Below are 23,126 nucleotides of genomic sequence, written 5' to 3'. Positions count from 1 at the left end.
TAGGAAATGAGAAAGCCAAGCTTCAAATCCAGCCAGTGTGGCCATGTGTCTATTTATCTGATCAGCAGCTCATTTTGAGCAGAAACAGTCCTTTTAATTAATTCTTGCCCTGGCCCAATGCCCGGAATTCTGAGCTCCTTCATACCTGTCACCAGGTAGAATTGAGAGGAGCGGAGCCAGATGTGAGCACAGGTCTGCTGGCACACCAGATCAACTCTCTCGTTCAAGGTCCAGCATTCCTTCTACACTGGGAGGAAGAAAAGGAACACAGTGGTGGGTGGTAGGTAGCGCAGCTGTGTGTGTGTGTGTGTGTGTGTGTGTGTGTGTGTGTGTGAGAGAGAGAGAGAGAGAGAGAGAGAGAGACCTCATAGTACTAGCTTAGGAAAGCACCTATGAAAACCATCATCCTGGATAGCTCTCCGTCTCACAGACTCCTTTGGTTTCCTTCAGTCTCCCTTGTGGAAGATTTTGCCTTTGAATCTGCTCTTTCTTATTTGATGCTATTCTTGTATTTGTGCTCTGGACCTGCTCCCAGAGGCCACTGGGTAAATCAGCCTCAACTGATTTGAGGCAATAAGCAGATAAATAATGCAGCTTCTCCTTTAGGAGAGTTCTTTGCCTTTGGGTCATAAATCTGCTCTCTACTTAACTTTAAACAAATATCTGCTCTCTGATTTGGCCTGTCCCTGTAATCCAGGAGGCTGCTGAGTCGACCAGGAGGCCTAAGAGGACAGCCGAGCGTAGCCTGGAAATTTAACAGAGAGCAATAGCTCTCAGTTATGGAAATGACCAGTGTGCCTCTTTGGGGGAAAGCAGGTTGGTGAAAAAAAATTGGTGTGGGTGAATGAGAACTTATTTGGTGTTTTGGGGGGGCTTGAGAAATCGTCACTCATTACTGCCTGAAGTTCAGATCCCTGGCACAGCACCAGTGGAACCCAATGAGGACAATCCCATCGGTTGTCCCCTGCTGTGGTGATGGCATAACTACCCACAGGCCCCATGGCTTTATTGAGCATCGAGCCCGGTAGGCTTGACTGTGTCAGTGGACACAATGTCAGCCTGCAAGGGTCTGGTTGGCTTTGTTTAGTTCTTTGGAGATAACAGTACTTCTCTAAGCATAGAGGGCCACCTGACAGCGCATGGCACTGACTGAAAGGACGTATCTAACAGGCAAGAGAGAAGAAGAGCTCAGGCCTAGTGTGCCAGCAACTTTAGGGGAAAAGCAGCCCCAAGAAGCTACCACCCAGGTAGCACCATCATTTGCAGCTTTTCTTTAACTTGTCCCTTTCCCTTCGTTGCCTTTGGCTTTTCCTACCTGGAGCATGTCAGCAAGCTCTCAGCTGGTCTCAGGGCCTTGGGTTTGTCCTTCTTCCAGTCCTCTGTGAGGACACTCTTTGTGACATCACCGCTGATTACCTGGACAGTAGAGTCAAGGCTTTGTTGGTGTGCATGCAAGCAGCCCATGACCTGGTTCTTGCTGACCTTTCCAACTATCTCCTCCTGTTTACCCTTCTCTACCACACTTGGAGCCTCATTTGTCCCTGGACACATCACCTGTACTTACGGAACCCCAGAACACTGTGGGATATCATACCCCCGTGCCTTTGCACATTCTCTGACGTACATCTAGAATCTATCCTGGCTATTTACTGCTGCATTATAAACACCCCAAAACTCAGTGGCTGAAAACAAAAATGTACGACTAACACAGCTTAGCTGCGTGGCTCTCACTTGAGTCCCTCCTGTCACTGAAACCAGGTGAGGGCTGAGGCCGGAGCCATCTGAAGGCTCATGCCTGGCAGCTGGGCTAGGATGGCTGGAGCAGCTTGGGCTGGCAAAGCAGCTCTCTCCCTTTTTCCATATCACCTTTCTATGGGACTGTCGGGTTTCCTCACAGTGCAGTCTCAGGAAGGTGGACTTCATACATGGCATCTGACCTTCTATTGAGTGGAACTTACTGGCTTAGGACCTAGCCTTGGAATTCTCTCAGCATCATTTCTACCATATTATTGGTCAAAGAAGTCACAGGCCAGCTCAGATTCAAAGGGTTGGAGAAATAGACTCCGCCTCTCAGTGTGGGATTCCCTTGCCTGTACAGAGAGGGTGGGAAGTGATGGTGGCCATCTTGGGCATAAACAGTACAATGTCTTTCACCCTTGTTTGGGCAAATTCTTATTCGTTCATCTTATGCCCAATCTTTTTTTTTTTTTTTTTTTTTTTTTACAGACAGATCACAAGTAGGCAGAGAGGCAGGCAGAGAGAGAGAGAGGAGGAGGCAGGCTCCCTGCTGAGCACAGAGCCCGATGTGGGACTCGATCCCAGGACCCTGAGATCATGACCTGAGCCGAAGGCAGAGGCCTTAACCACTGAGCCACCCAGGCGCCCCATCTTATGCCCAATCTTAAGTCGCTTTGTGAAGTCATCCCTCTCCTCCCAAGGCAGAATTAACCTCCTAAAGAAATTGGGAAAATAAGTCAGGAAGTCTGTCTTTTGGGCATGTATCTGTTAGGATCCTTGGCACACCATGTTGTACCTACTGGTGTTTCTCCTACTTGACTGTACATTTTTTGAGGGCAAGGCTGTACCTGATTAATCTTTGTGCCCTTAGGATCTAGCTTAGCAACCAACACATAGGTGCACAAAAAACAGTGGTTGAAGTAAGCAAATTGAATTATTACTATTTTGTAATTTTGCCCCCAGGACTCATGACCCTTAGAACTAAGCAATCATTCAAGTCACAGAGAATTTGTGGAGCCCCTACTGTGTGCCTGGGCAAATCAGCTTCCATCATGGCGCTTTGGTTCTTTATATTTTGTGTTTCCACAAAGATAATAATTAACAATATTGAGTGTACATTGGATTTCATTGTTCAAAGCACTCTCTATGTATAAATTAATCAGCTCTCACAAGAATCTCATCTTGCTGTTAGTATTGCCATTCTATAGATGATGAGACATAGGGAAGCTAAGTAATTTCCCCAAGAACCGAAATACAGACCAGGCTTATGAATGTGCATTCTCGATCTCTGTGCTGCCCACGAATGTGCTCTCCTGAGCTAAGCATTTTTGGGGCACGGTTAGCAGAATGTCACAGAGATAATAAGGAGGATTACATGAGAACAGACTGTTTAACCTGAAGAAGAGGCTACGTGGAGAAAAGTCCTTATGGATTCAGTTGAAGGACTGACTTGTCCTCAGTGTTCTCTACGGCAGTCAAGAGAACCAGTGGTGCCTTAGGGGTGATGGGGAACTTCTCACCGCATTGTCCGCTGACAGTCTGGGCTGCCCTGAGAAGTCATGAGTCCCACCTCTCTTAGAGGATGTAGGCCAGTGTCCCTTTGACATGGCTCGTGTCCTTTACCACCTTTTATCCAGTCTTTGAAGAATGTGGTATTTCCTCACTTGACACGAGTTTTTGAAAGTGAAGTTCGTGGTAAGCACTCCGCAGCGTGGAAAAGAGCACGGGCTGCGCATGTCTCTGATCTTCACGTACCTGAAGGCTCACCGGGATGAGGACACTTACATAATGCAGAAGGCGGAACTCCTTGTTATGTCTGGCTTCAGCAAGATTTCCTAGTATCCTTCTGAATAATGCGAGGTTGGGTCTTAATGTTGAGGCAACTGTGTACCTTATCCTTCAAAACCCTCAATGTTCATAATTGCCAATTAATACCCCGATCTGACAGGTGCCTGGCTGCTTCAGTTCAGCAATTACATGACTCAAAACCAGAAAAACAGTACGAGACTATTTTATCTTGCTGGCCTGCCGGCAGATTCCACGGCAATAACTGAGATGAATACTGCAAATTGGAAACTATTTCCTCTACCTATTTCCTTGCAGACATTGGCTAAGTACACATTGATTTAATAACCTGGATTCTTAGCATGGCCAGAACACTATGAGCATCTCAGCTTAATTTAGACGCTGGGACATAGAGGAGAAGTCTCGCGTGAGAGTGTTAAGTCGACATCACACACATTAGGCCTCACCACCCATAATTCATATTAACATTGTGCTTCTTTTTTACATGTCTGCCAGCCAAAGACCCGTCCTCTCAGGGGGATGAAGAGAAGGGCCCTCCAAAGAGCCACCCCTACTCTGTGGAGACCCCGTATGGCTTTCATCTGGACCTGGACTTCCTCAAGTACGTGGATGACATTGAGAAGGGAAACACCATCAGACGGATTCCTATCCACAGAAGGGCCAAGCAGGCCAAGTTCAGCACTTTGCCTCGAAACTTCAGCCTTCCCGACAGCAGGGCTCGCCCCCATGCTGCTCTTCCCCACCAAAACTGGTCCCCGGCGGTGCCGAGGAAGGTGTCGCTGGGGACAGAGGAGCGAGCCCAGTCACTGCCACCGGGTGAACACCCGCAAGCCTCCGCCAGCGGCAGCGAGGTGAGCTACCACCGGAAGGCCCTGCTGGCGGAGACTGCCAGACATTTGGAGGCTGCCTCTGCCAGGGAGGCGGAGCTGGCCCCCGGGGGCGGACGGCCCCAGCTCCTGAGAGCATCCAGCATGCCAGCCACACTGCTCCAGAACAGGGCATCAGAGGACTCGAGCCTAAACTCAGGGCCCCCCACACCTCCGGCCCTCCCTCCACTTCAGGGTGAAGGCAGCGTCTGTGATGGCGCTTTTGGCCCTGCAGAGGCATTTACAGGTTTTCAGAGCTCCACTCCACGAGCAACAACCCAACCCAGAGTCAGAGAGTTTGGGGACCTGGTGCCAGGGATTCCAGAGCTGGTCCAGGAGGGCACTGAGCCTCTAGAGGACGAAGATGAAGAGGAGGCTCCAAATCACCTCTCTCTCCCAAGCCCTCCCTTCTTGTCCCAGGATGCACTTGTAGTTCTAGAGGATGAAGAAGACGAACACAAAACCAGAGAAGCGGAGGTGGTGGCCACCCCTAGCTCCCCAACACCCAGTCCCCCACCCCTGCCGTCACCCATTCCTGAGAATGAGTTCCCCCTAGAAGAAATCGAGCTCAACATCAGCGAGATCCCACCCCCACCACCTGTGGAGATAGATGTGAGAAGCATTGGCGTCCGGGTCACAGAGGAAAGCCTGGGCCTCCCCGCATTGGATCCCGGAAGCATCTCCAGCCTGAAGCAGCGGCTGTCTGCCCTTGAGGGTGAGCTATCTGGAAGAACCGAGGAACTGGCCCAGGTCAGAGCTGCCCTCCAGCAGCAGGAGGAGGAAGTCAAGGCCAGAGGACAGAGGATTCAAGAGCTAGAGCGCACTGTAGCTCGACTGGCAGAAGAGCTTAGCCACGAGAACACCAGAGACACTCAGGGGCAGACTGACGCCATGGTCAACACCGACCCCCTCCATGGACTCTTGACCAGGGAGTCGTGTGACAAGAGCATCGGGGTCAACCTTCTGGGCAGCACAGGCTCTGAAAGCTGGAGGGCTGGAGGAGAGGAGAATGGCCTCTCAGGGGGGCAGGCCAGCCACAAACGGGGGGATCGGAGCCCAGCAGAATTCATGCCACCACCACAGCTGTCACTGCCGCAAGGACCTGAGGTGGTCCTCACCCCCTCTATACCCAGCTGCCTCTCCACAGAGCTGAGGATTGAAGAAGCAGGCTGTGAGCAAGAGGGAAGCCCACAGGTGGGAGCCGAGGGTCTGGGCAGGGCGCCAGGAGGCTCTTCGTGGAGCAGCGACCGAAAGTCGCCCCCAGCAGGGCGAGAAGAGGCCAGTTCGGAGCTGCCAGGGAAGGAGCGCCCGGGGAGGCCACCAAGCTCGCCCACAGATGCCACTATTGGCCAGTACGTTAAGAAGATCCAGGAACTCCTGCAGGAGCAGTGGAGCTGCCTGGAACACGGGTACCCTGAGCTGGCCAGCGCCATCAAGCAGCCCGCCTCCAAGCTCAGCAGCATCCAGAGCCAGCTGCTGAGCTCCCTCAACCTGCTGCTGTCTGCCTACTCGGCCCACGCTCCGCCCCAGAGGGAGCCCCCCGTCCCCCCTACCTCCCCGCCGATGGGTAAATACTAGTGCCCAAGACAGGGAGCCACTTCTTTACCTGACGACTCAAAGGGAAAAAGGATTTGAATTGCATGTGTGTATTTTTCAAAAGGTTCACACACCTCCAGGAACCCAGTGGAAGAAACACAGTGGGGGGCTGTGTCCCTACCCTTGTCCTGGAAGGCTGGGATGGCAGGGCTGCCACGGACAGTGGGCACAGATAGCACAGGGCACAAAGAAACCATCCAGGAAGGCACACGGATGCTGAAATTCAGCCCCCCACTCACTTGCCATATCTGCAGCCCATGTCCACTTGGGGGGGGGCACCCGTCTCTGACTTGCAATGTGCAAAGGCAATGTCTAGGGCAAGAATGGCCCTGGCTGTGCGGGCTCCAAACCTTAGCCTCCCTTCAGTCTTTCCTGGGCTCCTTCCCGTGGTCCTCTCTGGTTCTTGCACATTAGACGTTTGCTCTAGCCTGGTTTTGGAGGAACGTTATATTGAGCTCGGAAACAATTTACTGAATATTGTGTGTGTGTGTGTGTGTGTGTGTGTGTGTGTGTGTGTGTGTAAGAGAGACTGAATGCTACATGTGGAAGTCGACCCTTGGGCTGAGCAGCACTTCTCCTGTAACAGATCACACACTCTTTTCTGTTGAGTAAAGTGGAACCATATTCTGCTTTGCTCAACAAGCAGCGTGCAAGTCTGCTTCCTGCTGCAGATCACGAATGGGCTGTTTTTTTCTTTATTTCGGTGCTAGTTCCAGTCTTGCCCGCTGGAAAATGCCTCCCGTACCTTTGAGTATAGCAAAAGAGACGTGCTGTTGCTCACGCGTCTGCCATGCCTACCCTACGTCCCAGGGCACAAGTGGCACGTAAGCCAGGAAAGTCCGCAGAGCTGCCCTCAGGCAGAGGTGGGCGTGGGAGCAGGAGTCCTGTGAAGTGGGTTCTGTGCCTGTCCTGCCGTTCACTGAGCAAGTCTGAGCCTCAGATCACGGCTTTTCTGGAAGAGTGCTCCTGGAACTCCACTCCGTCATCCACACACAGAGGGGCTTGTGAATGGGGACAGTTGGGCTGGTGTTGACCAGAAGGCTGGGCCTCCTCAAAGACCTTCACAACATCTGATTTACCTTATCTAGTCTCCATCCCTTTCTACCTCCTCCCATGCCTTCAGCCTGTCTCCCCTCAAAGTAAGAGTCTCGGGTTTGCTGCCTTCTGGGGCATCCCATGATCATTCTAACCTGTGATGTTGTGTCTACCTAGAGATCTCCCCGTCGACCAGCCTTAAATCCATAATGAAAAAGAAAGACTATGGCTTCCGTGCAGGAGGTAATGGGACCAAAAAGAACCTTCAGTTTGTTGGGGTTAACGGTGGGTAAGCATCGCTCGTGAAGCCCAGACTGCCCCCCTCCACACTACCTATCCCACTCTTGTCCTTCGCACTCTCTTTTCCTAGGGGGAAGCATCTGGTTTTCATTTTTCTTCAAGGGAATTAACGGCCCTTTAAAACTCCATCTTGGGTTTGCATGTGTTTGGCTCCTTGCCAGCTGTGGTGGTCTGTTGGATCCTGTGCTTTTAATGTCTTGGCTTTGGTGTCCCTGGGGCCAGGATTCCAGGTGGCTTCTGGGAGTTTGGGGAGCACATGGACCCTTTATGGAAGACATTTAATCTGAACCACAACACTGAAAGTAGGACAAACTCTTAATTTGTTGAACTTCAAATTTTATCCATTTAATTTTTTTCTTCCGTTTACTAACTTACTGCAAACCTAACCAGCATTTTTTAGAATGAAGAAAAACAACCAATGTCTGTTGACTCAGAACACGAACCAAACCTTATATATTCTAGAGAGTAAACCATTGGATTTAGAATATTTCCTAAATCAGTCATTCAACATCTATTAAATGCCAACAAATATTTTAGGTGTCAGGGATAAAAAAGTCCAATAAATCATCGTCCCTGCCCATTGGGGAGGGTATGTGCTATGGTGAGTGCTGTGAATTGTGCAAGACTGATGACTCATAGACCTGTACCCCTGAAACAAATAATACATTATATGTTAATAAAATAGAAAAAAAATTTTAAAAATCATGGTCCCTGCCTTTAGCTCATAGTTTGGACAGGGTAGAGATAAGACAAGAAATAAAGGGAAAAGAGCGATATGCTGAGATGAAGTCTAGTAAAAAAGCGAGCATTGGCCCAAAGGAGGGGCACCAGGCCCAGCCAGTGGTGGGCCCAAGAGGTTGGAACACCTGCTAGTTTGGGTCAGACTAGAAGGGAGACACCAGTTAAACAAGAGTGACATCACTCTTGCAGGCTCTGTGCGGAAAACATCAGAAGTAATGGCATGGGATGTTCTAGGAGAATTGCTGTCCTCATTCCCACTAACATCAGACTCTGTGAACCCAGCAGAAGCACGTCCTCTCTCTCCCCTGCTTACCCACCCCCAGCAGTGCCTGCCCTGTGCCGAAACCTGGAAGTCCATCTCACAGCTATTGCTGGCCCCATTGTCTACCAACAACTCCCACCTTTCTTCCCTAAAATGTGCCAAGTGGGGCCCATCGTGGGGCCCTTGCATTTGCTATCTGTCCTTCCATCTGTCTCCCTGCCACCCTGAAAGTACTCCTGTCCCAGATACTCTTCAGTATTTGTCACTTTAGTGCAGTGGTTCTCAACCTTGGCTGCACCTTAGAAACCCTGAGGGAACCTTAAAAATACCAATGCCTAAGTCTCCTCCCTGAAAACTCTGGCTTAATTAGTCTGGGGTGCTGTGTGGATATTGGGAATTTATACACCCTCAAGTGATTACAATGTGCAGCCAAAGTGAAAAACTTCTGCTCTAATTAATGTGGCCCCTCCTCCCATCACTCTATTCCATGGTCCTTTATTATTTGATTCATTGTTCTTATCACTGTCTAATTGTGTACATGTTTGTTTTCTGTTTTTCTCTACGAGAATATAAGCTCAATTAGGACAGGGACTTTAGAACAGTGTGTGGCACACAGTAGGTCCTCAATAAATTTCTGTTGACTGGATAGTCTTCCAGGTGAAGTTAACATGGAAGCAACTGTAAGACAAGAACTGCTTGGTAAATGTAATATGCCGCCCCTTCTCTTAGTCACCAAAGCCAAAGGTGGTTCCAAGCACAACAGAGGAAGAAACATCTGTGGTTTAAACAAGACAGAATGTGAGCATGCCAAGCAGCAGGCTGGCTTTGCAAGTCCAGTGAGCATGGGGGCCTTACATAGGGGCCAGCATCCAGAGAAACGGCCCAAGGGGGTTCAGCGGAAGCTGTGGCCACTCGTCTCCCCTGGTCTCTGTGGCAGTGTTGAATGGGCCCAGAGTCTGAAATCCTTATCTTAACTGCAGGATCCTCTATCAGGGGTCTCCTACTGACCATCAGCAGAAAGATCAATAAATCTGCCAGGATCCTCCATGGTCTGTGGTCGGTCACCTCAGTGGAGTCACACATAATTGAACCTAAGCATCGCTGCTAGGGAGGGCGGGCCACAAGACAAGGGGGCTGATGCCCTCACTTTCGCCGTTGCAAGCAGTAACTGAAACAGACCACAGCCAGGTAGCTCAAGATGCTGGGTTCAGGCACCCTACTGTTCATGTTTCCTATGGAACACTGCTGGGAGGAGTCACAGATGGGTCCTCCCATGTCAGGTGTGAGTCTGGCTAGAACAGGGGGGCAAAAGGGAACTTCACAATCACCCAGAGACGTGAAGATCTGTCCGTCAGCTCCGAGAATTCAGGGAAGGGATGGGGGATGTTTGCCTATGTCTGGGCCCCTGTCTAGACAACATCTTAGTATTCCAGAAGCAAACGCTTTTAGGAGAATCTTGGATGGCTTGTCTGGGTCATCCAAATGCATCAGCCAATTAGGACATGGGCTATTTGTGTATTCGCTGCAAAGAGCTTAATTATCTTTTCTCCCCAAATGGCCTCCAGTGTCAGAGCCACCGCTCTCCACCACATCCTTCTCTGATGTAAGGTTCCTGGGAGTCCCCTCGCCCAGGCCTACAGATACAAAGAATGGGGGATGTGGTTAGCAAGTTGGGAATTATTACCTTAAGCCCACCTGGTTCTTATTTGTGTTGACCTGCACCAGGCAGGAAACCCAGAATGAGTGACCTTTGTCTCCTTCTCTAGCTACGAGACCACCTCAAGCGAGGAGACCAGTGGCGAGGACAGCTCCCCAGAAGACTTGTCTGACAGTGAGGCTGAGAAGAAATGTGATGGCCCAGAACATAGGCGGGGCAAGGAGGCCCACCCCGCCTGCAAGCCTGGGCAGGGCCTCCCCGAGGGCAGCAGCACCACAGGCCAGGAAAGTGGGCCTGGGGAAGAACTCCCCCATCCCAAGGCTGAGAGGTGAGTCAGATGGGTATAAATGAGGATACCTGCTCCTCCGGGAAAGAGCAAGGGCACTTCTTCATCCTTTTATTCTATTTGTTCATTTGTTCATTCATCTTTCTATCCATTCACCAGTCTTCCCTGAGTTTCTTTTTTTTTTTTTTTTAAAGATTTTATTTATTTATTTGACAGAGAGATCACAAGCAGGCAGAGAGGCAGGCAGAGAGAGAGGAGGAAGCAGGCTCCCCACTGAGCAGAGAGCCCAACGCGGGACTCGATCCCAGGACCCTGAGATCATGACCTGAGCCGAAGGCAGCGGCCTAACCCTCTGAGCCACCCAGGCGCCCCTTCCCTGAGTTTCTAACTGATGCCAGGCACAGACCTAAGTCCTGTCTTCGTGGGATATAACGTCACAGACAGGGCTGTACATATAAAGCTAACATCGTCCCAGCCCTGGAAATGTGAAGGACTTTACATGCGCTATAATCCTTTTAATTATCCCTCACAGTAGAAATTACTATAATCCCCACTTTACAGATGTGGAAAAGAGGCTTAGAGAAGTTAAGGGACACAGCCAAGTGGGGCTTCTGATCCAGGTCTTGTCTGACTCTCACCCACATGCTTATTTGCCTCTCCTGTTGGCCATGCTGACATAACTCCATCTTTTAAAAGATGCGAGGTCTGGGGCACCTGGGTGGCTCAGTGGGTTAAAGCCTCTGCCTTCGGCTCAGGTCATGATCCCAGGGTCCTGGGATCGAGCCCCGCATCGGGCTCTCTGCCCAGTGGGGAGCCTGCTTCCTCCTCTCTCTCTCTCTGCCTGCCTCTCCACCTACTTGTGATCTCTCTCTCTCTGTGTCAAATAAAAATCTGAAAGAAAAAAAAAAAAGATGCGAGGTAATGTCACGTGATGAAAAGAAGCACTGTCTTTGAGGCTGGACACACTTGGGTTCAAATCCCATGTCTGCCACTGTACTTGCCTTAGCTTCCTCATCTGTAATATGTGGGTAATAGCCACCTGATAGATTTGATCTGGGGACTGGATGAGAAAAAGTATGTAAAATGCCTAGCACAGTGCCTGCCACAGAGCAGGCTTTTGAGAAATAGTAGAGGGGCGCCTGGGTGGCTCAGTCAGTTAAACGTCTGCCTCTTGACCTCAGCTTAGGTCTTTATCTCAGGATCATGAGTTCAAGTGCCACACTGGGCGCCATGCTGGGCATGAAGTCTACTTTAAAAAGAAAGAAAGAAAGAAAGAAAGAAAGAAAGAAAGAAAGAGAGAAAGAAAGAGAGAAAGAAAGAAAGAAAGAGAGAAAGAAAGAGAGAAAGAAAGAGAAAGAGAAGTGGCAGGAATAAGGATAGTAAGCCCCATTACCAACATCACCCCCCTCAGCCGAGCAGCCGGGGCAGTGACAAGCAGTGGATGGGGGCTGACTGGTCCACAGGGCTGCTCAACATGGTGGCACTATAGAGACAAGCTGAGGCAGAGCTTCCTGGTGACCAGTGCCATTAAGTCCACCCCGAGATGGTCCGTCTGCCCTTCCACTAACCCAGGAAGAGTGCTCAGCACTGAGAACATCCCAGCTTCACTGAGTTTCATTGTACTGACTCTGTTAGCATTGATGGTATCCTTCATGGAAGAACAACCTGAAAAAAATTGCTGTTAGGGATGGGGTTCTCTGGATTTTTCAAGTCACTTAGGCAGAAAATAGTTTACCCAAAGTCAGGAAGACAGCCTTCCCTTTTCCCAGCATGTTAGGAATTGCCGTTAGTCTCACGGCCCCCAGAATGCTTTGGTGATCTGCTCCTGCCTCCTGAAAACAGCAGGATAAAAAGGGCAATGTGCTTGACTCCCTCCTCAGCAGGGTTCAGAGGCCAAGCCTCACTGACAGGAGGCTGAATTCAGCGGGATGCACCTTGCCTGGGAGGTGGCCCAGTGAGGGTGTTTTAGCTGCTGAGAAGCAAGGTCAAGCTAGGGGATTACTTTCTTTTATATTAATATGAAGACTGATTATATATACATATATATATGTTTTTCTTTAGATATAAACCTTCAGAAGAATTCCTCAGCGCATGCCGGGCACTGAGCCAGCATCTGCCAGAAACTGGGGCCACCAAAAACCAACTCTTGGTACTGTGATTTTTCATTGTCATGGAAGGATGTCCCTACCGTTTAAGCTCTTAGTTCCAACTGGGTGACTTTGGTCCCTTGCCTGAGGCAGCTGTGTGCGTGTGCACGGAATCCCTTTCCCCCAGGGTGCCCTCCTTTGCCCAAACTCTGCTGCCAGTGTGAGGATAATGATGCCAGGAGACGGGACCGGATGCTAATGCATCAGGGAGCAGCCCGGTGCTCTGAGGCCCCGCTGAACGTTCCCAGGCATCGCACTTGAACATCCAGCATAAAACTGTGTGTGGCTTCAAAACCAAACCAGCCCTTGTGTGGCTTGGGCTCAAAATCACCTCATGATTGGGGAGAACTGTGGTCGGAGTGAGGAGCACGTGGAGCGGGAACCAGGGGTTCTAGTCCCAGGACAGCTGTTGGTGAGATACTGAGCAAGTCATTTCGTGGCTCAGAGCTTGTGTCCTCATTAATAAAATGAAGGTGGGTGGTGGGCAGCATGTCTTCATTACCCTCAAGCCCCAGTATTTAATTCTGTAGTCTTTACTGATTTATTTTTTTAAGATTTTATTCATTTATTTGTCAGAGAGAGAGATACAAAGAGAGAGAGAGCACAGTCAGGGGAGCAACAGGCAGAGGGAGAAGCAGGCTCCCCACTGAGCAAGCAGCCCGGTACGGGACTCCATCCCAGGACTCTGAGATGATGATCTGAGCCGAAGGCAGATGCTTAACTGACTGAGCCACCCACGCATCCTTTTTTTTTTTAGTTTTTTTTTTTTTTTTTTAAGATTTTATTTATTTATTTGACAGACAGAGATCACAAGTAGGCAGAGAGGCAGGCAGAGAGAGAGGAGGAAGCAGGCTCCCCGCTGAGCAGAGAGCCCGATGCGGGGCTCGATCCCAGGATCCTGGGATCATGACCGGAGCCGAAGGCAGAGGCTTAACCACTGAGCCACCCAGGCGCCCCCCACGCATCCTTTTATTGTGTTTCTTGACATGAACCTATGAGTCAAGAGACCAAAAGCAAAAAAAGAAAAAAAAAATTTGCTTGCTCCTTAACACCTTCATGGCCCACAGGGAATTAAACATGTAACCATTAGGTTTTACTTTTATTCAAGAAATCCTGGCACAGACACATATTCCCAAGTCAGGAGAGCCAACTGGTAGGCCCTGACATGTAACAGCCTGTAAGCATTTTTAAAGCCCATTTGTTCTCCTTCACAGAAGGGCCTTAGGGGTAAAAAAATGATTGATTCAGCCCAACCCATTTTCATTATTTTATCTTAGCTGATTTTGCAAACAACAGTTGCCAGATTCAAAAAACAACAACAACAACAACAACAACAAAACAGTATGTGATGCAAATGTTGATTGAAACTCCTGTTACTTAATCTTAAATGAATTACAGAACTAAGCTGTATGTTCCTTAATATTAGGATCTTTCTCTGTAGAGTCTCCTGACAATTCCACAGGAGAGAAAGATATTCTGATATATAAAAAGTGTTTCAGCCATGAAAGGTTCCACTGTTTCTGCCTAGAAAAGTGATAGGGGAGGGGTGTCTGGCTGGCTCAGTTGGTAGAGCATGCGACTCGATCTCATGGTCATGAGTTCAAGCCCCAACTTGGGTGTATAGTTTACTTAACAATTAACCTTAGGGACACCTGGGTGGCTCAGTGGGTTAAAGCCTCTGCCTTTGGCTCAGGTCATGATCCCAGGGTCCTGGGATCGAGCCCCGCATCCGGCTCTCTGCTCAGCAGGGAGGCTGCTTCCTCCTCTCTCTGCCTGCCTCTCTGCCTACTTGTGATCTCTGTCTGTCAAATAAATAAATAAAATCTTTTTAAAAAAATCTTAAAATTAAAAAGAAAAGAAAAGCGATAGAGGATGTGCAAACCTGACACCACACCTGTATTAGGATTAAAGTATCCCCTACCCTCACTCCACCTGAGAGACAAAGCAGGCTGTACAAGGACCTCATTCTGTCAAGCCACGGGAGGTTAGGGACCCAGTCCTATTTCATCCCCATTTTGCACATGAGACAAGTAAGGTTCATAAAGACTCTGTGAGTTCCAAGGTCACATAGCTTAGTCTGGACCCCAAACCCAGTTCATTTCCAGAATAACTATGAAATCACATCCCCATGGTTTCTCCTCCTCTTCAGATAAGTAACTTAAGCATGTTCTATTTTAAACACGTAGGTCATGTAACACACAGAATTGATGTGATTTGCTCTGGAACTCTCCTCCTCCGTGGTTCCAAAGGAGCTGTACACTACAGATAGTGAGGTCCTGCCATGGGTTGTTAAATCATTTTCTCTGAAGGTCCTAGCAAAGCTTAAAAGCCAAAAATAATTCAAGCCCAGCTGTTTGGCTTTTATTTCTAGCATAAATTGGGCATGTTGTTTATCTTAGCTTTCAGCATGCATCTTCCCCATTAGTAAAATGTTGTGGCCTGCTAGCTATGCTTATTAAAAACACACAAAAGTCCTGGTAGGGTCCAGGCTAAGGTCAGTGTAGGCTGGCTGTGTGTGTGTGAAAGACAGGGGCTTGGTTATCCTGTGCATACAGGGGTGTGATCTAAACTCACAGAAGATTCAAACTGTCCCCTGGAAAAGCGCTTTGTCACTGGTTACTGTTCGCTCTCCCAGACCTCCTTCTATGTCACATGGGGGGCTGATTGCACAGGTTCAAACCACCCCCCCACCAGCCCCAGCTCTGATCTTCCAGGAGTAGGTCACATGGAGTTAGAGGGAGCTGAGGGAACAGAGGTGAAGCATCCACAGCTGCCATCTCCCATGGAAACTAGCGGCCCAGCTCGAGCACCCCAGGCCAGGAGACCTCCTAGAATTGAAATCTGTTGGTATTTCAGAGGCTGAGCTTGAACACCATCCGTCAAGAGTGGTTCCGCATCTCCAGCCGCAAGTCATCCAGCCCTGCCGTGGTGGCTGCCTACCTCCGTGGGGTCCAGCCCCTCTCCCCACACTTCCTGAAGCTGCTGGTGAACTTGGCTGATGGCAACGGGAACACGGCCCTTCACTACAGCGTGTCCCACTCCAACTTCTCTGTCGTGAAGCTGCTGCTGGACACAGGTCAGAAATGGCTGCATCTGCTAAGTCTGGGTCCCTCCGTGAAGGGCCATTTTGGTACCTACTTCCTTCCAGCACCAAGATTCTTCACTGTCCTGAGTTCCTCCTGTATTCCAGGAGCTGGACTAAGACTGCTGTGCCTTTAATGATGTCACTCATTCTTCACAACACTCTTGTGATAGAGGTATTATTATCCTCATGTTGCTGTGTGGGATGACATCACGCAGCCCAGGAGTGATGGTGTGGACAGGTGGCCAATGGGGCTGGCTGAAGGTGTGTCCAGGCCCAATGGCATCTATGAGTTTAGGAAGGTTGTATGAGGGAGACCCTAGGAGGGTACTTATAAAACCCCAAATGATGTCCTCAGATTAGGCCCGCTGATACGCACTTGGCATATGAGATCTCATTTAATCCTCATAACTCCTTTTAATAGGGATGATTATCCCTATTCTAAGATGATGAAAGTGACGCCCAGAAAAGTCAACAGAATTTTGCGTGATTCTGAAATCACTGCAGTGACTCAGTGTGTTGCTGGGGTTTAAAGTTGATACCATTGGTTTGTTCTTCCTGTTCTCTGCATCCGGGAATTGGAACACATGCTAGATCTGTAACCTTTATTAGGAGGCCGGAGGAGGAGTTTACATGGGTATCAAGAAGTCTGCATTCCAGATCCAACAGCTTTCCCCCAACTTGGATCTTACCCACCTTGGCTTAAATGCCTCCCATGGCTTTCCACTGCTGGAAGAATGAAAGGCAGCTTCCTCAGCCTAGCCTTCAGGAATCCCAGACGGCCTGCCCCCCGCCTGCATTTTCTACCTCGGTCATCACCATGCATCCTCCTTCCCCCCACTCTAGTCATTTGCCCTCCAGCTCACCAAGTTCATTCCCTCCTTAGGGCTGCTGCATTCCCTTTCTATCCCAACCCTTTCCGCTGAAGCCTTTCTCAGGCCTGGCTCCTTCTGATCATTCCATTTTTCCAAATTCCCTTAAGCAGCCTTGAGGGCTTTTTACCTGAATGGAAAGATGATATACCTAATGACAGCCTAAAATTCTTTCTGCTTTCCACCGCATCAGAGGAAGATAAAGTCACAACTCTGACATTGAGCCAATTGTGCTAGATTTGAGTTCTTCATGGAATCAGGGACATCATAAAAGGGGTAGCTCCATTGAGAAAGGCACATTATTAAATGGAGCATACCTGTGTTCTGTGCATAAAGAATCCAAAGATTGGAAATGCAGAGCCTCACCTTGAAATAGCTCACACTGAAGCCTGTTAGAAGTTCTCCAGGTGGCCCAGGCCAGGCCAGAGAGCAGACAACCTAAGCTTGGGCTGTTACACATTTCTGCTGGTGTCAACTGAGAATCCATTCGGTTCTCCTCAATCCTAAAGTGATCTGGAAGCTTTCTGTTTATCATACTGATAGAGCTGAAATAGCCATAAGCACAGAGTATGAAGGGGAGCTGAAGAATGGGCGGAACGTTCCATTCCTTTCCCTCGCTGTAGGCGGCTTGTTGAGGAGGGCATATCGGTCACCCTCTGAAACCCAGGCCCGCAGCTGTGAGGCATCCAGAAAGCACTTTACACACTGTAAGGGGCTGCACAGAAGTGACTCATCATGACTGAGTGCACAGCCAGCGGGTGCACCTCCACAGCCTTAGTCCTTTGTGATCCGTCCTTTATTTTGCCAGAACACCGCTGCAGAGGAGAACGCTTGCAGAGCTGGACGGGCTCAGTCAAGAGTGTTTCCCCTGCCCCCCACCCAGAAGGACTGGCTCCCTCCCTGGTGGTTGCTCAGGAGAATCTGCTTCGGAAGCGTGGGGTCCTCAGCCCCTTTTCTGAGTCCCTGAGGAGAAGTCATTCCTTACCCTACTGAGTCATAAGTCATGTTTCTGAAGAGAATAAAGAGAAGTGTAACCTGAGGATTGTTTACGTCTCTTAAAAGCAAATGTAAAATAGTCCTGAAGTAAAAATAAAAAAATCAATAGGAAGGCAATGCAGATATTCCCCTCTTTCTCAGGGCAGAGCTGTGAGGCAGTGCGCGGGGCTGTAGTCCGCTTTCATAGCCCCACCGGTCACGACAGTGGTCAGAATTAATTTTTTTTTTAATATATCCATTGGCATCCTGGCATCGCAATGGCACATTTCTGAAAAACTGTTTGAGGTGGGGTGGAGGGAATGTCAAACCAATATTGGTTTTTCACCCAAGAACAGACTTATAAGTAGCCCAGACATTTTTTTCATAAAAGTCCAGGTTTGTTACAATGAGTACCTAAGTCTTCATGAGCAAGTAGCAAGGCTATAAAAAAAAACAGAATACTATTCTGGACAATAATAGCGAAACAGTTAATGCTTATTGAGTGTTTGCTGTGTGCTAGGTACAGTTCTAAGTGCTTTAGATATTAACTCATTAAGTTTCACAGTAACCCCACAGGTTCTGTTATTATCCCCATTTTACAGAGGAAATGCTAAGAAAGGCTAAATGACTTGATCCACTGAGATAGTTTCTTTTAGTGTGCAAAAGCGATACATCAGTTTTTCAGCAACAGTATGGGAAAGATTTTGTTTACCACATGATCCCGCCCTTAAGAGATGGGATCATTTCTACAACAGATAACAGGCTGATGATCTCCTATGTCGCCTTTGATGGAGAGGGATATGAATGCATGCACATCCCAGGGTTTCAAAGCAGACATTTCTTCTGAGTTCTCAAATAATACTTCATCTTAAAGATATACTATTTTCTGCTCTACTGTGAAATGTATTATTAATACAAAAATGCATGGAGACATTTTTTCCCCTTCCATTTTTCAAATGAGATGGGTTATGCCTGGAAGATGTCCTATATTTATCCTGTGGCATTTTTCAGGCCTCCTGGTACACTGCCCAACATACCACTAGGCCTTTGGGAAAGACCTGAAAACTCAGCCGGTAGGTTGAGTTACACACAATGTAGAGTAAAACCTAAAATGCATAGTGGGTGGTATGTGGCCACGTGAGTTGTGTCCTGGTCTCATTTCACCTTCGCTTGGGCCCTTTATGAAGCTTCACTGACCTTCAGCATCCAGAACGCTGCTTTAGGAAATAGTCATGATCACTGTACCCCTTGGCCATCTGTGACTCTACCACCATGGATCTTTCTTGCTGGGTAGCCTAGAAAACTTGTAAAGGAAACTAGCCACTTTTAAAGGCTGCTACAGAGGTAAACACTGACTCCACCACTGGGAGAGGACTGTTCTGTACCATGGCCTTTTAACCAGCAGGCAGCTAAAGCAGAAACTCACTTCTGCAACCCTGGGAGCTAGTCCAATGCCCACCGCTCCTCTTGCAGGTGTCTGCAATGTGGACCATCAGAACAAAGCTGGCTATACTGCCGTGATGATCACTCCCTTGGCTTCTGCAGAGACTGACGAAGACATGGCTGTCGTCTGGAAACTCTTAAGGGAAGGAAATGTGAACATCCAAGCTACTCAGGTAGGAGGTGTGAACATGATCCCCTCTTGAGTAAATCTGGGTACCTCTCAGTTTTATTCTGCCAGTGGGGGGAGAAATTCCACATAGATCTATTAGTTTTTAACCCAAGAAGGCTGGGCCCTGCAAATGGCATTTGTCCAAAGCCTGTACATTTGGTGTCTTCAGAAGCTTCAGAGATCCAGACAGGCCAGGGCAGAGGTCAGTGAGCTTGTCGTCTATGTCCTGGTCCATACCTGGGCAAAGTCCATCTAGATCTGACTTCTTAAACAGAGTGATCCCACAGTTAGCACCAGCAGAAGAAGGTATGAAAAGGCTGAAAAACATTTGCTCGTCGATGTGTGGGAAGCCCCTGCAGGTGACCCATCTCAATCATGAATTAGAAAAGAGTTCGGAGGGTTGACATGTCTCTGTTCAACTTCTGGCCCCTCTACTTGACAGCACAGAGTAGGGGTCTAGTCCTTAGCCAGTTAGGGCTTTGCGTTAGACAAGGGTCCACAGGGAACAATGGGAACTCCTCAAAAGACCATGTACCCGTCTTTGAGTAATATGTGAACAACAGAGGGAGTGCAATTCTCCTTTCCACCCCTAGAGTGATCAGAGATGTAAACCTAACTATCAAGAACTGTGAAGGGTCTGAGATTGTATTCTACCTTAGAGCTAATTGGTTAGCATGCTACAATGTCCTGGATGCTGGTAGAAGACTTGAAACTCCTGTGCCAGAGACAAAGGATAGTATATCATTCACAGAAAGAAGAGTAGTCATAGAGTCAGTATTTACACTAGCTCCCTGTGCAGAGTGGGTTATATTACAAGAGAGGAACCCTGAGGGTAGGGAACCCTCATCTTTTATATGGGATAGTGAGTATGTCTGCCCTCTGTTTTGGAGAAGATCCTATCTCTTTCTTCCAAGGCTATTCACTGTACCAGCATTTTTGAAAAGACTGTCTAAATTATCACGGTTTCACTCATACGTGGAACTTAAGAAACAAAACAGAGGAGCATAAAGGAAGGGAGGGAAACTAAAACAAGATGAAATTAGAGAAGGAGACAAGTCGTAAGAGACTCTTAATCATAGGAAAGAAACTGAGGGTTGTTGGAGGAGGGGGGGAGGGGGATGGGGTGATGGGCAGTAAGGAGGGCATGTGATATAATGAGCACTGGGTGTTACATAAGACTGATGAATCACTGACTTCTACTTCTGAAACTAATAATACACTGTATATTAATTAATTGGATTTAAATAAATTAAAAAAATAAAAATTAAAAAGACCCTAGAACAATAAGACAGATAATACCTCACTCACAAGGAGACCCATAAAAACTACCTCCCAACAATATATTTAACTCCCCTGTCTAGCCCCCACAAAGTGCAGATGGTAGCCTACCCAGACTGAGTCACTTTGCACACTCCATCTAACAGCAGTCCTACTGGTGGCAAGAAACAGACATCTGCAGATCACTTTCTGTTTTTCAAAATATTTCCACCTAGAGCTTCTACACCATCAGATTTAATAAAGTTGTTTTTATTTTATTTCATTTATTTTTTTAAAGATTTTTATTTATTTATTTGACAGATCACAAGCAGGCAAAGCAGCAGGCAGAGAGAGAGGGGGAAGCAGGCTCTCCCACCGAGCAGAGAGCCCAATGCGGGGCTCAATCCCAGGACCCTGAGATCATGACCTGATCTGAAGGCAGATGCATAACTCATGGAGCCACCCAGGCACCCCTCTAAACTGAGCCTCTTGCAAGAAGGGATGCGCACCAAAATCAAAATCAGTGCCCTGTTGCCACCTTTTTCAGAGAGGGGGTAGTGGGGTGCAGCAGAGGGAGAGGGAAGGAATCTCAAGCAGGCTCCACACCCAGTGCAGAACCTGAGGGGGGCATGATCTCAGAACCCTGAGATCATGACGTGGGCAGAAATCAGCTGGATACTTAATAGACTGGACCACCCAGGTCCCCCCAGCGCCCTTTATTTTATGGGGGAGAAAATGGTGCTCTAGAGGGTAAGCTTCTCATCCCTGGTTGCTAAAGGAGGGGTGGGAATTCATAGCTGCCACTGCTCCCTTCAGCTCCCTCCAGGGCTTCTCCAGAGAGGTGAGCCATAGGGATCAGGTAAATAAGAATGAGTTGGGAGGCTGGGAGTCTCCTAGGCTAAGCGGTTTATTTCTTTCTGTATCTCCAGGATCAGCACAGCGTCTGACAATATAGCAGCACTCTGTAAATATCACTGAATTAAACTGTATTGAATTGGACCAGGAGGGAGGTGAGGAAGACAGGGAAGTCAGGCAGAGGGGCAAAAAGACAATCTACATATGTCATCTGGCTTTAATATGACTGGGAGAGAAGGGTCTCAGTGGAAATCTCACAGTCTGGTTAGTCCAGTAATAGAGGAACCATTATGGGATGCCTGGGTGGCTCAGTTGGTTAGGCATCTGCCTTCGGCTCAGGTCATGATCCTAGGGTCCTGCGATGGAGTCCCGCATTGGGGCCCCGGCTCAACAGGGAGTCTGCTTCTCCTTCTTCCTCTGCCCTGCTTATGCTCTCTCTCTCTCTCTCTCAAATGAATAAACAAAATGAAAGAAAGAGAGGGGAGGCGCCTGGGTGGTTCAGTGGGTTAAAGCCTCTGCCTTTGGCTCAGGTCATGATCCCAGGGTCCTGGGATCGAGCCCCGCGTCGGGCTCTCTGCTTAGCGGGGAGCCTCCTTCTCCCTCTCTCTCTCTGCCTGCCTCTCTGCCTACTTGTGATCTCTCTGTCAAATAAATAAATAAAATCTTAAAAAAAAAAAAAAAAAAAAGAAAGAGAGGGAGGGAGGGGGAAAAAAAGAGGGAAGGAAGGAAGGACGGATGGACCATTACTTCAGGGCTGAGTATAAGCAACCCAAAAGGCAAATAGGCTTTTCTGGACAGATATGCCTGTGTTCCAGAGAAATGGAGAACCAGGACCCCGAAGAATACATTCTCACATACTGAGCATTCGTCCTACGTTACCTCCCATGCTCCTAACAACAGTAAGAGCTAACACATGCCCAGCACCTGTGAAGCATTCGGGTCTCACAACAACCCCATGAGGCAGATAACTTTGTTAAGCACTCCCACTTTACCAAATCAGGAAAAGTCACTGAGAGGTTAATATGTCCAGATTCACAAAGATAATAAGCAGCACAGCCAGGATTTTCCTGATTGCAAACCCCCTTTCTTTTCCCTAAGCCCCAGCATTCTGGGCAGGGAAGCATAATCCATCAGTTACCGCATACTGGCCTGTAATCAGTGAACAAACACGCCAGCAAACATGTCCTCAGCACTTTTTACACGTAAGACACGGCGCTCAGAGCCACAGGGGATCTGAAAGGACAGAAAACAGAAAGGTTGCCTCATTCTCACAACCTTAAAAAAGCCTGATGTCCGGGGAGAGAGATAAGCCGGACCTGCCTAGGATCCAGGAGAACCATGAGGGCAAAATACAGTCGAGCTGTGTAAGAGAGCCATGGATATAAAGGAAAATCGATGAGGAATAATGGCCAGTTTGAAATCAGAAAAATTGCTACCAGACATTGTTACATTTATATCCTTTATTTCACTTGATTCCCACAAAAGTCCTGTGAGGTACAGGGGACAGGTCATTATGATATTAATTTTTAATAAAAGAAAAAGAAACAAGATTCAGGGACTATAAGGAATGGTGCCAGGGTCACGCAGCAGGAAACAGGAGAACCAGGGCTTGGGCTCACTTTCTGACTCTGAGGCATTGCCATGAGTGCCGATTACAGGGGTGCCACAAAGAGTCAGTGGCAGGGCACCTGGCTGGCTCAGTCGGAAAAGACCGTGACTCTTGATCTCGGGTTTGTGAGTTCAGACCCCAAGTGGGCTGTCGACATTACTTAACTAAATAAAAAACTTAAAAGAAAATTGTCTGAGACTATGGATTAGAAATGACCATAGGACCATGCAAGCAGAGATCTCGTCAAGACCGAGAGGGTTCTGGATATCAATGAACTGAAAATACCAGGGGCGTTCTGAGCAGACCGAGGCTTCCTGGAGGAAGTCAGGCTGGGGCAGGCCATAGGAAGCCATGGTGGGGAAGCAGTCAACCCTTCCTTTACTCTGTCATTCCACATTTATCAGCATGTGCTCAGTGCCAGGCACTGGGGG

The 23,126-nt window shown here is 48.4% G+C and overlaps 1 protein-coding gene across 4 annotated transcripts in view; it reads left to right on the top strand.

Moving 5' to 3' along the window:
- Positions 1 to 23,126, top strand: part of LOC111143130 (KN motif and ankyrin repeat domains 4) — a 69,979-nt gene that overhangs the window by 39,546 nt on the left and 7,307 nt on the right. For 2 of the 4 annotated variants that reach the window (XM_022496623.1, XM_022496624.1), the window contains exons 3-9: positions 698 to 816; positions 4,039 to 5,976; positions 7,218 to 7,329; positions 10,110 to 10,328; positions 12,348 to 12,435; positions 15,290 to 15,509; positions 18,836 to 18,978. In XM_022496623.1, the coding sequence (XP_022352331.1) occupies positions 780 to 816; positions 4,039 to 5,976; positions 7,218 to 7,329; positions 10,110 to 10,328; positions 12,348 to 12,435; positions 15,290 to 15,509; positions 18,836 to 18,978 (2,757 nt within the window). In that variant the 5' untranslated portion in view covers positions 698 to 779. Of the gene's footprint in view, positions 1 to 697; positions 817 to 4,029; positions 5,977 to 7,217; positions 7,330 to 10,109; positions 10,329 to 12,347; positions 12,436 to 15,289; positions 15,510 to 18,835; positions 18,979 to 23,126 lie in introns of all 4 variants that reach the window. The other 2 variants (XM_022496626.1, XM_022496625.1) reach the window with 2 other exon arrangements.

The sequence above is a fragment of the Enhydra lutris genome, unplaced genomic scaffold (genome assembly GCF_002288905.1).
Source record: "Enhydra lutris kenyoni isolate GAN:26980312 unplaced genomic scaffold, ASM228890v2 scaffoldscaffold9, whole genome shotgun sequence".
Taxonomy (NCBI): Eukaryota; Metazoa; Chordata; class Mammalia; order Carnivora; family Mustelidae; genus Enhydra; species Enhydra lutris.
This window is presented reverse-complemented; position numbering and strand designations above follow the sequence as displayed.